At 34.9% G+C, this 18,236-nt stretch overlaps 1 protein-coding gene across 1 annotated transcript; it reads right to left on the bottom strand.

Moving 5' to 3' along the window:
- Positions 1 to 7,724: 7,724 nt before the first annotated feature.
- LOC106788565 (zinc finger protein 408) lies at positions 7,725 to 16,993 on the bottom strand. Its single transcript, XM_014751928.1, has 3 exons — positions 14,847 to 16,993; positions 9,186 to 9,888; positions 7,725 to 8,786 (listed from the first exon to the last, which is right to left on the bottom strand). Exons 1-3 carry the CDS (start codon positions 15,202 to 15,204, stop codon positions 8,111 to 8,113), a joined length of 1,737 nt encoding a protein of 578 aa, XP_014607414.1. The 5' UTR covers positions 15,205 to 16,993; the 3' UTR covers positions 7,725 to 8,110.
- Positions 16,994 to 18,236: the final 1,243 nt, after the last annotated feature.

The following is an 18,236-nucleotide window of genomic DNA, read 5'->3' as shown; positions in this document are numbered from 1 at the left end:
GTCGTGTTAGATAAATATCATTCGTTCATTATTAACATTATTATGCGTTTTTTTTTTTTTTTTTTAACGTTTATAATAATATTTAATTTTACGTGTATTCTCTCTCTCTCTCTCTCTCTCTTTTTTTATCATTGTTGTTTTGCTAAGAAGAAAAGCGCGAAAGAATATACATATATATATATGTATATATATATGTGTGTATATATGTATTTACATATATCAGCGAATACGAAATATACCTCATTGGAGTTACATTTTCGTTGGACCACCTTTATTTTATTTATTTATTTATTAATTACTTTTTTTTTTCTTCTAATTATGTTTATCTCACTTACTCTCTCTCTCTCTAAATATCCTTTTATTATTTTTTCTCTTTTCTTTTCTCTATTTTTGGTGTTTAGATTTTTTATTTATGAAGGAAGGGAAAGCACGACAGTCTTTCTCTCGCACGAGCCACTCTATCTTGCTTTTAATCAATTATCTTTTTATAATTTACTTCTGATACCTCGACAGCCTTAAAATTGCAGAATTTATATATGTATGTGTGTATGTGTATGTGTTATTTATTGAGGAGAACAATAGCAAAAAATAAGTAACAAACAAATTGTCTTATTTCTAAAATTTTGTCTGTTATTTAGAAATTAATCGCTATTTCTCTCCTATGTCTTTTAGCATTTTTATAATTAGATAAATAAATATTTTTATGCATGACATCGAAGTATTTACGAACATATTTTTCATTTTTTGTACATGTCTATTATGGTTCGTCTTTTTATTATTATTTTTATACGATTCATTTGTAATGTAATTTATATTATTTTTTTTAATAAAATCTTTATGATTTATTATCTTTTCATTAAAATTCAATTTTTGAATTATTTTTTTCTTTACAATAATTATTTTCTTCTTTATGCAATTTTCATTTTCTCTTTGTAATTCATTTTCTATTATCGTCCATTTGAAATTCAATTTATTTATTACTTTTTTATTTGTAATTTTTATTATTTTTTGTAATCACGACCTACAAAGTTACAACATACGGTTAAATATATGCACACGTAAGCATATGGTTTGATTGCTTATGGAAAAGAAATTTTATAAATATTTTTTCAAATATTTTATAAATCGCGATTTCGCGAAAAATAAAACGAGGTTAATGAAGAGACAAGTTACAAGGTTTATCGCATGATTTACCAGGAACATCAAGCTAACGTTTAGATTAATCTTGTTCCTATCTTCTTTTTAAGTTTCGACCTCATGTCAAGTAGTTTAACGAATTACTATGAGACTTTATCTAAAGAGGACGTTCGAGTTAAAAGAATTGTAACACAAATAATCGTTGGGAACTTTGTACGTCGCGTCATATCGTTATGATTTCAATTCTCGGATTTGCATTCGCGTGTTTCTTTTCCCTTTCATATTTCCTTTTTTTTTTTTAACTTACGTCAATTATTATTTCAACATACTCAATGTGGGACCCTATTCTCAATTTATTGTTTTTTTCATTCTAAAACGAACCATCATAGCCAAAAATTTTATTTTCAATTTACATAACGTAAAAAATCATAAACTTTTTTTAAAATTCAAGTTTTGTTTATCATCCAATTGTTTGCAATTATATCATGATTTATATATACATATTTTTTTATTAAAAAAATTTGGGACTGTATTTTAAATTTATTGATGTGTTTTTAGTGTAAATGTATATTTAAATGTATGAATCATCATGTGTGAGTCAATATTTATTTGTGTTTATATTAAATAATTGTACTGCATATGTCAATGTTTTTTTTTTTCATAAATAAAAGGAATGAATAATACAAATAAAAATTGCACATGTTTATTATTGATGACGAGAAGATTTAATCGATGCTTTTATCGATAAAGTAAGTTTATAATTATATTATAGGAAAAAAAAAATAACAGGAATATGTGATGTAAAATAAATACGAGTATATAATAATGTGAATAATATAAATAATAAAATAAAATTATATACAAAATAAATTTAATAAATATAATATTGACAACAGTTATATTAGGCGACATTTCATAGAAATAAATATAATAATATCAAAATACAAAATTAATCAAATATAAAAACAAAAAGATAATAAATAAAAAAAAATATGAAAGCACAATATATTTGACTAGAATAATAAATAAGTTTTTAAATAAATAATTAACTTAACATTAAAGGCATGTGTGTTGACGATATTTTTGAATATTTTTTTTTTTTGTAAAGTATTATGAGAAATCAAATTTTTGTATGTACTATCTGTGACTTCCCTTGTATAATTTGTATGATTTTCTTTCATTTAATTCATTTTTATTTCTTACAGCCAAAGTCTCGAAGATATTTAAACAACACGGTGCATTTCGTTTTCCTTCATAGCGAGTTTAATATATGCACGATATTAATAGATAATTTTATTTTATTTTATTTTATTTTATCTATTTAAATTATGCGTATTCAATTATTAATTATTGCTTATCGAATTTATTGCTCTCATTCTCTCTAGGGTCGGCGACGAGGTTAAGAACTTGTCATCGTCTTTATTCCTTTTTATTTATTTATTTTAATTTATTTTAATTTATTTTATTTTATTTTATTTATTTGCCGGGACCAGTAACGAGCCGAGGAAGGAATATATTTCAATCGTACGTACGCGAAGTTGTCATTTATTTTTATTTTCATTTTTTGCTTTTACTTTGACTGCATCCAAAAAACCGATCGTTCGAAACTCGTTCGTATTTTCATTTTATATTTTCTTTACTTTTTTATTAATCTATTTCTTTCTTTTTTTTTTTTATTTGTAATATATATTTTCTTCGTTCATCAAATATGATCGAGAAAATATTAGTTAATATTTTTCCTTCGTGATCGTACATACAACCCGGTCCTTCTCTTTCTCGCGATGGCTTCCATGAAGATGACGGATGACCGTATGCGACGCGATTCGATTAATTATTACAGTTATAATTATAATTATTATTATTATTATTATTATTATTATTTTTATAATTATATTATAATAATTATTATTATTAGTATTATTATTTTATTATTAGAAAATTATTCTCAAGACGATCGTCGCCAAATTAGACGTGGGGCTAAAACAACGATCATCGATTGACTTTGACAAATTTTTCAGGGTTTCTTTTCTTTTCTTTTTTCTCTTTCTACTTTTTATTTACTTTACGTTTATTTTCTTTCATTTTTAGCCACAGGCCATAGCCACACCCTTCTTTTTTTTTTTTACTCTTACTCTAACGAAATTCTACGCGTTCTAATTGTTCGAAAAATTTTCTTCATTTTTTTTATTCATTTAATTTATTTATCCTAACTTTCCATTCGTTGCCTCATTTTTTTTTTTCTTTTAATCTCGTTATTCATTGTTCGTTGTTTACGTTTCATTTTTCATTATCCTTTCCGTTATTCTTATCTTTTGAAAACAAATTGAAAAATCAATCGATTAAAATCATCGATTAATAGTGGCGGTAAATTTAAAAACTTTCTCAACAAAATTATTTCTTTATTTCGAAATCTTAAAAAAAAAAAAAAGAAAAAAATAAAGTACGATCTTTCTGTTTTATTATCAAATTTTACGAGTCATCCGATTTAATTTTCTTGCCGATCGTTAAGATAAAATGGCGACGGACGAATACACGTTTTTTTTTTTTCTTATTTCTTTCTATTTCCATTACAAAACACAAGAAAGAAAAATAATAATAACAAATATAATAATTCTTTTTTCCGAGCGCGTTAGCAAAAAAAATTAGCGGAAAATTTTTGAAAATTAATTTACCAAAATTCGTTTATGTTTTTTCCAATCCATTCTTTTCATCCTTTTGTTTTTATTTTTTCCAATCGAAAAAAAAAAAATAGATATCGCGAATTTTGTGAAGTTCGAAAGAAAGAGAGCGAGGATTTTTGTCTTATTTAAGATTTAAGATTAATCGAAGTGTTTGCCGCGAAAATGTGGGTCAACGAGCGAAGGAACCAAGCAAGTCGAGCTTTTGCGTGGTTGGCACGCGCATTAATTACGTCGCGCGTGGCACAAGCTCTCTTTTTAATAACGCGCCATTGTTCTTTTTTTCTCTTTCTCTTTCTCTTTCCATCCCACCCCACTCTCCCTTCCTCATCAAACCCATCCCTTTCTCAATTATTTTTTTTCTTTGGGAATTCGTTGCCGACGAAATACCGAAATAATTTTACCTTAATTTCTCGTCTACGATTTAAAAAAGAATATTAATAACAATCATTCACGAAATAATGCTTGTCGATGTGAGAAAAAAACAAAAATAAATTAATTAATTTCGTGTTACTTTTTTTTCTCCAAGTAATCCTTTTTTGTTTTTCTTTTGTTTACCACGATAATAATTCTTTTTTAAAAATTGTCTCGTTGATTCTTTCAGAACGCATCGTTGAAAAGAATATTTTCATTTTACTGATCGATTCTCGATTGCACTCTGCTCAAAATCATTTCTTTTTGTTGTAATTTAATTAATCTCGTTTTTATCTTCATTCTCGTTCCATCGTTTTTCTCGTAAAAACACCAAAAATTTGTAGAAAATCATTTTCAGAATGTGACTGCTCGTCGATGCAACACACAAAGGCAGTATTTATAAATTAATTCAAATTCTTCTCGTCAATGAAGAATCGATTCGTGATTTCAAATTGACGTTTCTCTTTTCTGATCTTCTTTTGTTTTTTTCTTTTCTTTTTTAACGATACCAAAGCGAAAATGATTTATGAATTATATGTATGCATACATATACGAGAATGAATGTATAAATATACATATATAATTGAGTAATTTGTAAAGGGTGTGGCGGGACGATCGGTCGCTATTGCCGAAGCGAAAGAATATTAATTAATAATAATAATAATAGCGGGTTTCGTTAAACTTCGATGTTCGCCTATAAATGTATATAGTTCGTTGTTTCGAAACATTGCTTTTTTTGACCCCGTACGTGTCGTCATAGAGATTCATACTCTTTTTTTTTTATTTTTGTTAATAATCATTTTATAATTACGTTTTTTTTTTTTTTATATCTTTTTCCTCGTTTTTCCCTTTTTTTTCTTTTTAATATTGCCTCTATAAAATACGTGTATACCAACGTTACGTATCTATTTATTTTTCGTGTTTAGTTTAGTTTACTTTTACTTTTAGTTTAGTATAAGTTTTAGGTTTTAGTTTACTTTTAGTTTACTTTTAGTTTAGTTAGATATTTTTTTTTTTTTTATTCTCTCTCATTCTCACTCTCTCTCTCTCTCTCTTTCTCTCTCTCTCTTTCTCTCTTTTTCTTTCTTGCCACTAAATTACGACACGTGAGATACGTGTATGTAAATACGTGTGTGTACGTGTTCATGCTTAAGCGTGTATAATATATATACAAAGTCAATTCTAAAGATACGATTGTATCTTAATCTACTATGCGTGTCGGATAGTAATAAGAAAAGAAAAGAAAAAAAAATAAATATATAAATAAAAAAAGAAAAATAATTCCTAATATATATATCGAATAAAGAAAATGTGTCACGCGTGTACTTGTATTAGTCGCATATATAATTACTATTTCGTTCCATTAACACGATTTCTTGTTCACATAACAATAAAAAAATATTTTAAAAAAAATAAACACAACAAATAAATTACTTGTTAATAAATAATTGAATGAAAAAGAAAAATTGTTACAGGAGTGTTAGAACGCATCCTACCCTCATTCATCAATGAATGAATAAATAAATAAAATAAATAAAATAAATAAATTGTTAATCAATTGAATATAAAAAAGAAATGTATCACAAGAGTGTGAGAACCCAAACATCCTCCAACAAACCACCCGGACCCTCGCGATTCGTCGTTAATATATATTTTCGTTCCATTCGCACGTTTTTGTTCCCACGTAACGAAAAGAAACAAAAATAAAACTGTTAATATACCTAATAAAGAAAATGTGTCATACGTGTGAGAACGTAGGAACATACTAGCCACTTATAAATACTTTTGTTCCATTCGTATTATTTATCTTTCACGCGATGAAAAAAGAAAAAGAAATAATAACCTAATAAGTTGTTATCGTTTCTACAAAAAAATGCTTTTTCTTTTCCTTTTTAATACTTATTCACGGTAAATAATAAGTATTGCTGACCGATCAACACGAAATTCATAGATATAATTGTATCTTGTGAATTGCCACGTACTACTTTTTCCTCTCTTTCTCTCACTCTCTCTCTCTCTCTCTCTCTCTCTTTCTCTCTGTAAAACTGTATTTGCACGTTCGTGAGTTTGTGCATGCGCAAAAGACCGAAATCATGTAACCGAAGAAGAGAATATAACCATACTCTACAATTATAGAAAAAGTATAGTACATACAATACGTTTATAGAAACACGTTAAGGATTTGAGAATAAAAAATCAAAACGAGAATAAAAAAATTAAAAAACAAAAAATAAAATTCGTAATCGTCTATATACCGATTTACATTCGCAACGAATCGAATTATCTTTACTTGTTCGAATAATAATAATAATAATAATAATAAAAAGAAGAATAGTAATAATAATAATGATAATACTATTACGCGAAAGCGCGTAATAAAAGAAAATACTATAAACGATTATGTTATAATAAACGCATTCCGGTAATGCACAGCATAATTGCCTCTTGAAATCGTTCTAATGTACGAGTTTAATACATATACATGTATCGTTGGTTCTATTTTATTTTAATCCGATCGATCTCAACTCAAATAATATATATATATATATATATATATATATTTAACGTATATGTATAATATGCGAACAAATTATTTGCATCATACAAATTATTTTTTATTTTCTTCTTCATAATTTTGTATAACTCAATTTTGATTTCACTTATTTTCTTTCATTAATAATATTTTCATTGTTTTTATTCTATTGTTTTTTTTTAATAAATCAAATGGAACCAACTATAAATGTAAATATAATTAATTCATACTTCGACACGTAAATAGACGTTACCCACTCGACGATGACATTCTTTTTTTTTTTTAAAAAAAATCATTAGCGAGTATACTTAAAAAATAAATTATCTTCCATGACGAAATTCCTATCAAGAAAATTTCTTTTCGATAATATCATTATAATAATAATTGTAGCATTAGTCCGAAGACCGTGAGTCCCTTAATAATTATTTTCTTAGAAAAAAAAAAAACATTCTCTTGCGAATTCGCGAAATTTTCGCGATATACGCGTCATCGTTGCTACCATCTTGTATTTAGAAAAAAAAAATTTTAAATATAAAAAAAATAAACAAAAAAATTTTTCTTTTCGCGAGAGACTTATATTATTTATATTATATTATGTATATATGGTGTTTCGATTCGAATCCCTTTTTCGAGATTCAAATTCATCTAATTGTTGTAAGTTATCATAGTGCCTTCGTTAACGAGCTCGCGACTAGTATCGTACGCGCTAGTAAATATATATATACTATATATATATATATATTATATAATGTAATATAATAATATATAATATCGTATAATATGTAATTAGGTATAACCGACTAGAGTGACTAGAATGCAGTGTGGACGTCAATCGTTCGACGTATGTGTATGTGTTTGTATATATATATATATATATATGTTATGTGTATATATGTATGTGTAAGTATGTACGTATTCATGTACATATGTATATATAATACAATGTATGCATGTTTAATCTTGAATTATTATTCTTCTTTTGTTCTCTTTGTTTCTTTTATAGACTTAAATATTACTGGACGTTTTTATAAATGTTAGACATCATTGATCACCGACTATGTGTCATCATTCTTTCTTCCTTATCATCATTACCTACCGTCTTTCATATCTTCCTCTTCACTGGCACTTTACTACTTAATATCTACGGCAAACCTTTTTTAAGATCGACCGGTCTTCGGTGCTCTCTCTCTTTCTTTTTCTCTTTCTCTTTCTATCTTTTATTTTCTTTCTTTCTCTATTGCTCCCTCTTCTTTGTCATTTACGTAGCTACTACGAGAAGCCGCTAGCTTTCTCTGAGAGCGTTTGCAATGACGCAGCCTTCGAGTCTGTTGAATTTCTCGTAACGCTGCTACAAGCCTCGATTTGGGCTCTGTTGATGTTGCTGCTGCTGCTGTTGTTGTTGTTGTTGAGATCCGTTGGTACAATGCTGCTGCTGGTGTTGTTGTTGCTGTTGTTGTACATCTTCATCACGAAGACAGGCAGATTCGAGATGTTTGTTGAGATAGGATTTGAGTGCAAAGGTTTTGTGGCATCTGGAGCACTCGTAATTCTTATCAGCCGAATGAGTTTGCATGTGCGCGCGCAGATTGGAACGATCGGCAAAGGCCTTGCCGCAATGAGCGCATCCATAAGGTTTCTCCCCGGTATGGCTACGCAGATGACCCTGAAGTAGCCAAGGTCTTGAGAACATTTTGCCGCAAACACCACAACTGTGGGCGAGCTTGTGCGTTAGCACGTGCATCGCCAAAGCCGGCATGCTGACGTACGCCTTGCCGCAGTGAATGCATTTCTTTGCCGATTGAGAATCCAAACTCCGATGGGTTTGCTTGTGCCGCGATAAATTCGACGAGGTAGCGTATTGTTTGCCGCATTCGGTGCATGTGAACTTGGGCCTGTCCGGTTGAACGGCTTCCTTGTCAGGCACTACAGCACCGTTATTACTCCCCCGACGTTTCGAACGGCCATCGGATACGAAGAAGGCCTCGTAGGTGTAGGCGACCGTTTTGCTGGCTCCGTTACCGTTACTGTGGATTATTTTCCTTACATTAAACACTCGCTAATTGTTTTCTATCTAAATTCAAATAAATCATATCGATTATTGTACATATAATTAATATTAAATGTATCAGTCCAATGTGTGTCTGTGTGTTTAGATTATTCTCGGGATTATTTGTATCAAGAATCTATCGTATTATATATTACGTGGAAAGTGTCCCATTTTAAATGATTGAATTTATCACATTAATAGAATCAAGCGTTAGAATGAAAAATACATGAATATTTTGTCACGATTATCAATAATATCGATGTTAACACGTAAAGATTAAAATAGGTCACTGTATATGGGTACAAGGTGTTAAAGCGGAATATCAGCGGAGAGTTTGGCTAAAGGAAGACATTATCTTAAAGATAAGATCACTCACCCGTCCCTTCCGTTACAATTTCCAGAAACGTTGCCTTCCGCAGTGGCCGGAGATTGAGGCTGAGGTGGCGCATGTTCTTGCTGACGAAGCTGGGCGTTTTGAGAGGTGGGTACTGGTACCAAAACGGAAACTGGTATTGGATGGGGCGATGGTGGTCTTTGTAATTGTTGCGTCGGTTGTTGTTGTTGTTGTTGCTGTTGTTGTTGTTGTTGAGGTGGTGGTGGTGGCGGTGGTGTTGGTTGTTGCAATTGCACAACGGTGGCAACGTTGGGTTGTGCTTGAGTTGGCTGAGGTGCCGAGAGAGTATGGATAAAAACTGAATGCGTGGGTGCTGCTGGCGAGGCACTCAAATCGAGGATGGCCTGTGCCGCTGATAAATCTTCCTCGGCTGAAGTACGGATTTCGGTAGTTGGTTGAAGACTATAGGGCCGATATATGTCCTTCTTCTTAGGTGGTAAGGATAATGCGGTGCCGGTGCTGGTAAAACACATGGATAAGCTTTTTCTTGGTGGTAAACTGAGGGTGGTCGAAGTAACGGTGGGCGTTGGTGCTGGTTGCAAGGACGCACCGTCGCTTGAGACAACTGGTGGTATATCCTGTGGGGGTGGCGAGGGTACCACTGGTTGTGCCAATTCCGCAGCTGATCGTAATGTTGCATATTTTGGCGGCTCTTCGTGACTGATCCATGCTTCGTGCGTGTAACCTAAAATAATAAAAAAAACACGCGAAACAATGTACGATTAATATACTATTAAAATTCACCCCTTTATGTGGGAATAGAATAAATCGAGGATTATATATGGCAAACAAAAAGAAAATAAAAAAAAGTGATCGGGGATTAAGGGAACGTTGATCCAAGGTAAGCGCAAGCGCAAAAACCTCTAAAGTGTATCAAGTAAACGGTAAAGAGGGTGACATGAATATTTGAGCCACTGAATCATTCTTCAACGGAGCAGCATTTCATTTCCTGCCTGTCGCATGCGCCAGCTGTTTCCTCCATGTGCTACCATTACCGGGTAATACCGAGGGACCTCAAAACGAGGGGGAGAGAAGGGTGAAATATCGAGGAAACGTAGACATACTTGAATTAGGGTTTGCAACTGGTAGCAGATATGTAACATGTAATTATAAATATTTCTTTCATTTTTTTCATTCTCTTTCTTTCTCTGTTCTAATTTTGTTTCAAACCTCAGGCATTATTTTTCTAACAATATTTTCATCGACAATTTCATTTAATTCGTCTTCGAATACCTTATCAATTTCTATCACGATAAAAACCTACGAATTTCGATGTCTATCATGGCCAAGGATCGATACTGGTAATACCACGAGAATAAAAAGGGACGATAAATTAGTGTATGTTCGACGTAAAACCGCTCGTTAAGGGTAACTTGATCGATCGTTGTTGTCTTAATGATCGAGATTTTGCCCGAAAGTTCTATCAAACAAACAAACAAACAAAAATAACAAAAAGGTAAAGGTAAGTCCCTAAGCGATAAAAAAGATTTTACAGACAAAGATAAATAAAAAGAGAGAGAGAGAGAGAGAGAAAGCCATAAAAGAGAACGAAAATAACACGCAAAAATATCGCAAAGGAATGACTCGTTTGGATAAGGGTAGCAATAGAGGTAAAAAAAAGAAGAAAAAGAAGAAGAAAAAGACGAAGAGGAATAGGGGTAGGTTGGGTGGTAAGAGGCAGGAAGGGGACCGTGGCCGGGTGAAGGGGAGGGGGAAAGGATGTATCGGCACGACGAGTTCGTGGGAAGGCACACGATAGCAATAAATCAGAAAAGTATGTTGCCGATCGATCAGCGGGCGCGCATCTATTATTGGTTGGAATAAAAGGAAGTCAATATCCAGAGAAGACAGTGGCCGTGTCTGGAAGTACCTACGTTTCATCAACGAGCCTGCGAAAAAAGAATGAGAGAGAGAGAGAGAGAGAGAGAGAGAGAGAGAGAGAAAGAGAAACAGTAAAAGAGTAAGAGAGATAGAAGATATGTTGGTGAGAGTAAAAAAAGGAAAGAAAAATATAGGAACAATTGGAGAGAGTAAAAGAGAGAGAGAGAAAGAAAGTAAGAGAGACTATGAAAGAAAGAGAGGGTAAGAATGAGAGAGAGAGAGAGAGAGAGAGAGAGAGGAGAGAGAAGTAGAATGAGAGAAGAATAAGTATGGGGAGGAGGAAGGGGGTTAGGTGAGAACAACGGCAAAGAGCGGGGGATATAGGATTCAGGAGAAGGGATAAAAAGGGGTGAGTTTGAGAGAGTGAGAGAGAGTGAGAGAAAGGGGAGAGGGAAGAGAGAGAGAGAGAGAGAGAGAGAGAGAGAGAGAGGGAGAAGAATACAGAAGCCGAGAGAAGCAGAGAAAGGGACGGAATCGATAATATCGGATGAACACTTCGTGCGCACCGGTCTGTTCACTTGAATTTATCCGAACGATGGAAATCCGATTTTTTTTTTGTCTTTCCCTTTTTTTCTTTTTGGATGAGTAACATAAAAAAAGAAGAAGGTAGGTAGGTAGATAGAGTAGTATGTAATGGTCGAGAATTAGAAAAAGATCAGAGAGGAGTACCCTTTTAGAAATAGATCCTCCCGGTCAAATTTCAAGTAACCGAACACTTGAGAAATAAAAGTGAATGTTTGTAGTTATCAATGATCCATAGCCCACGTGAGATTTTTATCGCGTTAGACCGTAATTGAAGTTTGAAAAGAAAACTTTTGGGGTTTTTGATAAAAGTTTTTCTATTTGGGAAATGGATTCAGGATAAAATTGATTTGCCTTAAAGAAGGTAATGTAATATTTAAATAATTCGATCGATTTGAATAAAAGTAATTAAAATGTTGAGGAATTTAAAAGGAATTGATGATTAGTAGATTCGTTAAATTTGTAATCCTCGTATATATGTGGATTATTTCTATTCATAATTTTAGATAGCACGAATAACTGCGATCTGAATCAATTTGATGGTTCAATATATTTCAAGAAAATTTAATAAACAGACGTCATTATTCGTTTACACGTTGACACATTTTTTAATCGAAATAAAAATTGATCGCAACAAGTTGTTTCTCCCGATGTACACACACCTCTTCGTTATTTTAAATACAAAAAAAATGCAGCTGAATGGGTCATCGATTGCTTGCAGAAACTGGTTACTTGAATCAATCATACAAAACATGTAGACGGTGACTTTGAATCATTCTAAAACGGTGATTGCAATAACAATTATCAAGGGTCATGGTAAAATTGGAAGATCAGAGATTGCAAGCTCTTTCGATTTAAAATTCAGTGCAAACACTGAAACAACTTGCTCAACAGCTTAGAATCAGACACTATTTTTGTACGCTTACATGTCACATAAACAATCCAAAAGGTAGAGAAATGATTGTTCAATGAAATGATCAAAAATTTCATTGTCAACCGTTTGAACATCTTCGTTTTTTAGCTCGCAAGGCAAAAAAAGAAGACATTTTATAAATATCCACGGACCCAAAGCTTTCTTTTTGTTTTTGGTGAGATATGGTAAGTAGAATATATTATGAGATGTTGAATTCAAATAAAATAATCAATGCTTAACGTTATTGTAATCAATTAGAACATTCAAATACCAATTTGACGGAAAAGCGACCATCTGTTGCATCAAATCACCGAAAAATGATTCTTCTACATGATGATGCTCGGTTTCAAGTTGCTTCGAATGTAAAAGAAAAGCTGTTGTAGCTCGTATGGGATGTTTTCCCGCATCCAATGTATTCACTGTATTTGGCTCCGTCGGATTATCATCTATTCCGTTCAATGCAACACGATCAAGAAGATACACGTTTTGCAAATTATGGAGAAGTTCACACACAACAATTTGTTGCTGAATGGATTGACTCGAAAAACAAGCGATTTTATCGACGTGGAATCCAATTTTTGCCAGAAGAAGATGAGAAATGGTCGTAGTTACCGAGAGTAAATATTTTGATTATTGTATTTATTCACAATTTGTTATTGAAATAAACAAAACGATGAAAACTTTTCTAATTTCTTAATAATTGATCATTAGAATGATTACTGACGATAATATACAGTGTTCTTAGATTCAATGAAACGGGATTATGAAATTCCAACGAAATATGTGTCAGTGTTATGAAAGTAGATGTACATCACACAATTTCTCAAACTATCTCTCATATTATCTAGATAAAATAAAAGATGATTACGATAAGATAACATTGGTTAGATCAATTAAAATTCTATTTATTATTTCCTAAAATTGATCAATCAAATAAATCAAAGTTTTCCTTTGCCTCAATCGTAAACAGCTGATGATACCATCCAAGAGTATAAAAATGAAAGAGATATTAAAAAAATAATGTTTAAACGAGACAACCTGTGTTTTTGTCAAAATAGCAAAAAAAATAATGAAGAAATGAGATTAAATTAAAGGAATACACGTAGTTATATCAGAAAATCTCAAGATAATCTCTTAACGGAATAACTCGAAAACGGGTGTGTCTCCCCACGTTGATGACGATGCGTTTGTGTGAGTGCGACGCATGTCCAGAATTCGTCGAATCATCCTTGACGACGATCGAGAACTATCCACGAGCATTCCTTCAATAGCACGCTAGCTAGTAATGACCTTCTTATACTATATGTACTACCCTTATTATTACATGTATCTATAGTTAAATATAAGTTAAAAAGGATAAAGAGATGGAGAAATAAAGAGAGATAATAAATAGAACTAGGAAGAGAAAGAGAGTGTGTGTGAGAGAGAGAGAATGAGAGAAGAGGGGGATGGAGGGAAGGGAAACATTACATGGAAGAGAATCACGCCATTGTTACGACAGTTTCTGTCCACTACTGCAATCTTTCTATAGCATGCACAACCACCCCAGCGGGCGTGTCACGTACAGCCGCTCTTCTCTTCTCTTCTCTTCTCTCCTCTTCGTCCTAACAACCCACGAATTTCAAAGTCCCTTTTTTCGAGAGAAAGAGAGAGTGAAAAGAAGAAAATAATAAAAAAAATAGAAGGAGAATAATATAAAAAAAAAGAAAAAAAAAAGGAAAGAAAAAATGAGCGAAGACGACACAAAGGGGTCCAGCACAAACGAAAATTCCAGCCAGAATCGCAATGATAAGTCGGATAAAAAGAAAAAAAAATAGAAACGTGGGCGTGGCATTGATAAAGATGTAAAAGAAGAAAAAAGAAAAAACAGGCTAGAAAAGGAAGAAAGAATAAATGGAAAGAATGAAAGAAAGATAGAAAGAAAGAAAGGAAATAGATTAGGAGATATTTTTTAATGATTTGTGCTCTTGCATAGCTTGGTTAAAGAATATCGATTGGCATAACAAAGTTATAACATATAGCATAACCGAGAAGCGGTTAAGACTGAAAAGCGATCGAAATTACGTAACAGGCGGTCGAGCTCGCGCAACTTTCGCCAAATAGATAACAATGCTGGTTCTACTTCAATGCCTTTGTATATCTGTTTATCTATCTCTAACTACTTTATATTCTTTATTTATTCATTTACACGAAACACTTGGCACATTATTTTTGAATGGCACAACCTTGGAATTTGGAATTCGAATTGTATATTTAGTTTAAAAATGTTGGGGTTAGAAAATAAATCATTGATTTTTAATTAAAATGCGAGAAATGAAATGTCTCACCATGATAATAAAGAGCGCCAGAAGCATTCAACGGTGGTGGACTTGGCGCGGTAGTCCCAGCAGTAGGACTGTGTGGACCCCAACAGGTTTGCTGATGATCGACCTGCCTGTTATCGGTATCCCCAACGACGTCGATCTCCTCATCCTCAGGCTCGTGATGATGCCTGTGATGTTTCTTGTCCATAACCAAATTGGAAATTGTTCTTTGAAGATCATGTCCGTTATTGGTATTGTTGTTAACGTGTTCCTGTTCAATACCGACCGAGCCGTTTTGTTCGTGTTGTTGCTGTTGCGGATCATCGAGCCGATCGGGCCAGGGATAAGCCTTCCATTTCTTGGCCATGAGGCAACGCGGCATATTGAAAAGGCGGCAGCTCAAGCCCACGAGGTTGGTTGTTATTATGAATAATCTTGTAATAATCCTCGTTCGGATTTCTTCTTGTCAAGAAGAGGAAGAAGAAGTAGAAGAAGAAGAAGAAGAAGAAGAGAATTACGAGGGGTAAAATAAATAAGTGAATGATTATTAATCGTCGAATATTCCCAACACCAGCACCCAACGTAGCAGCACCCACAATAAACGCAACACCTCCTAGTGCACCCGCGAAAACGCTCGACGACGACAATCTCGGCGACGGCACCGTCTTCAGGAACGTCCCAGCAGAACTCGTCGTCGACGTCGTCGTAACGGCGCCGACGTCTCCGTCGCGGCCGTCCGTCGCTCACTGCTGTCGTCGTAGGACGAGGACCTTCGAACCCGTACTTCTTTTTTTTCTTCTCTTTGTCCTCTTTGTCGTCGTCGAGCACCTCGCGGATGCGGATGACGGCGGAGCGGGCCTTCCTCAAAGCTCCCGGCCACACCGGCTTCGTCTTTTCTGCCTGACGGTGGTGGAAGATCTGCAGCCTCGTCATGGGCACGGCGAGGGCAGCTCCTTAACCGGATGCACCGCCACCATGCCAGCCGAAACTCTAGCTCAAGCTCGTTCCTTCTCACTCTCTATCTCACCCCCTCTCTTACCCTATTTATCTCCAACACCCTCTTTCTCGCGCCCCCGCCCTTTCGGAAAACTATCCGAACGTTTAACTAAATCGTTACAATGCTTTCTATATCGTCCCTGATTAGCACCGATCCCAGCCATCCATTCCAACCTTCCTTCTTTCCTTCCTTCGTTCCAACTTGCTTTTGCTTTTGCTTTTGCTTTTACTTTTGCTTTTGGTGACGTCCTCCGTCACACGCGCAACGACAGTATATGGGGTGGCTTCGAATATGACGACGACGAAGACGGGGTGCGACTGTCGGTCTGGCACTGCGCCCCTACCAGATACACCCCTCCACCAGCTCACGCTTTATTCACGTCCTTCTTCTTCCTCTTCCTCTTCTTCTTCCTCTTCTTCCTCTTCTTCTACTATTTCCACCCTTCTTACACCGAAACACGCGAGCGTTTTCTCTCCTTCTAGCAATCGGGGAGAAAGAAGAGACGACGACTAGTTCGGCACCCCTGTCGTCCCTCCGTTGCGGCTGCCATCAAGTCGAGAACGTTGGGAGAGGGCGCCACCATCGTCCGTCCTATCGTTACTGCTGATACTACTGGTGGTGGTTGTTAGGGGTAATGGTAGTGGTACCAGTGGTGGTAGTGGAGGAGGTAGTGGTTTTGCTGCTGCTACTGCTGCTGATCCATGCTAGAAAGAAAAAAAAGACAGAAAGAGAGAGAAAGTAAGAGGAAAGGAGGGTAAAGAGAAAGAGAAAGAGCTTGTCTGCGCAACCCCTCGAGGGTGCCACGATATGGTAGTGCTCTTCGATTCCTGCAACAAGCACGAGGGCGAGCACGACAACGCAACCCAGAAGTCCGTTTGCGTGTGTACCTCTCTGTGTGCTGAATATAACTCGCTAGCAGAAAGCCGGCACGCTTCCACGCCAGAAAGAAAAGGACGGAGATAAAAAGAAAGAGAGAGAGAGAGAGAGAAAGAGAGAAACAAAAAAGAAAACAGGAACGATCCTCGTGTGTGCCATCACTGGCGTAAAGAGTTCTTCATGCGACTCATGCGAATACCTCAACTCTTTTATTTCTCTGTCTGTCTGTCTGTCTTTCTCTTTTTATTTCCGTTTGATCTTCAACCAGGAGGATTTGTGTAACACGTAGTTGGATCAAATAAAAAAACATTTTAATCGAGGGATCGCTCTGATCATGTCATTTGTATATACACACTTATTTACATACTTACTCTTCCACCAATCTAGAAAAAGATTTATTTTTTCTTTTCAAATATTAAACAAAAGGTGAGATGGAGGTTCGAAGGCCACCGAACTCGGCACGCGTTTCCATCATAAATTTTCTTTCACCACGACGATGAAAGTTTATAAAACGGGGGTAGGTAGTAAGGGGGAGGGAGGTGATAGGGGGTAGATACCCGAATCGCTGCGTCACTGTCACGCGCCAATGGGTGTATATTCTAAGGGTCGCCACCCCCCTCCCTCTTCGCCCTTCACCCCTAGCCGCGTGCCGACTCTATTTAACTGACATTCAATTCTAAACTTCATTTTTTCAAGATTTTCTCTTTTATCACTATAAATCGAAAAACCCCGAATAAACTTCTTTGATTAATTTTTAGGAATATTAGACAGCTCGAGATTAATCAGTTTAATCAGTAACGCAAAGTTGAAATCGATTTAACAATCCCACCTATTACCAACCTCTGCTAGCTGTTTAGCCGATGGTATTAGGAAACTAAAAAAGTGACAGCTGCTTAGTAGAACGTCAGAGTTCTTAGGTTTGGTTCAGCTCTGACGTGTAAACTGTAGAGTGCGCGGGTGGTAATCCTTATGGAAGATTGGCTGCGTACGAGTAATATAGAGTTGTTTGACGGTAGTCGGGGAGCAGTGATAGTATAAGAACGTCAAGTCAGCCTGTAAAACCAAGGAAAGAGTAGATGTCTATCCCTCTGTTAAAAAGAAACCAAGAGAATTGAGGTGGACGAGAGTGGAAATGACAGTACGTGTGTGCTTTTGTATATACGCGTGCACGTACATATATCTCTGTATGTGTGTGTGTGTAAGCATTGATGAATATACGTGTAAGTAGTACTATTTTCCCAGTGCGTTTGTGTGTGTCGTACTTACACGTATATACATTAATACAAATACACACCCCACGTACATATACGTACTACACACATGGGACAAAAGCTACGTACGTATGATGAGGATTGAAGAGCGAGGGGAAAGGAAACACGGTGGTCGCACATGCGCCAACGATCGGCATCGACCCGACGAGTCTAGGCAACACCTGGTAGCACCCCACGTGCCACGTTAGGGTGGCGCCGACCATTCCGAACACGCGATTTCGGAGTGTGGAATATCCGACTGGCCTTCCTGTCCTCTCTCTACTGACCCAC

Source organism: Polistes canadensis, unplaced genomic scaffold (genome assembly GCF_001313835.1).
Source record: "Polistes canadensis isolate GaletaPanama2010 unplaced genomic scaffold, ASM131383v1 scaffold_5, whole genome shotgun sequence".
In the NCBI taxonomy this organism is placed as follows: Eukaryota; Metazoa; Arthropoda; class Insecta; order Hymenoptera; family Vespidae; genus Polistes; species Polistes canadensis.
Note: the sequence above shows the minus strand (reverse complement) of the source record. Positions and strands in the feature narration are given on the sequence as shown.

Coding starts and splice junctions, on each gene's coding strand:
- LOC106788565 (XM_014751928.1), bottom strand. CDS start 15,204: ATGCCGCGTTGCCTCATGGCCAAGAAATGGAAGGCTTATCCCTGGCCC. Junction 9,889..14,846: donor TGGCGCTCTTTATTATCATG/GTGAGACATTTC, acceptor TTATTATTTTAG/GTTACACGCACGAAGCATGG. Junction 8,787..9,185: donor AATTGTAACGGAAGGGACGG/GTGAGTGATCTT, acceptor AATAATCCACAG/TAACGGTAACGGAGCCAGCA.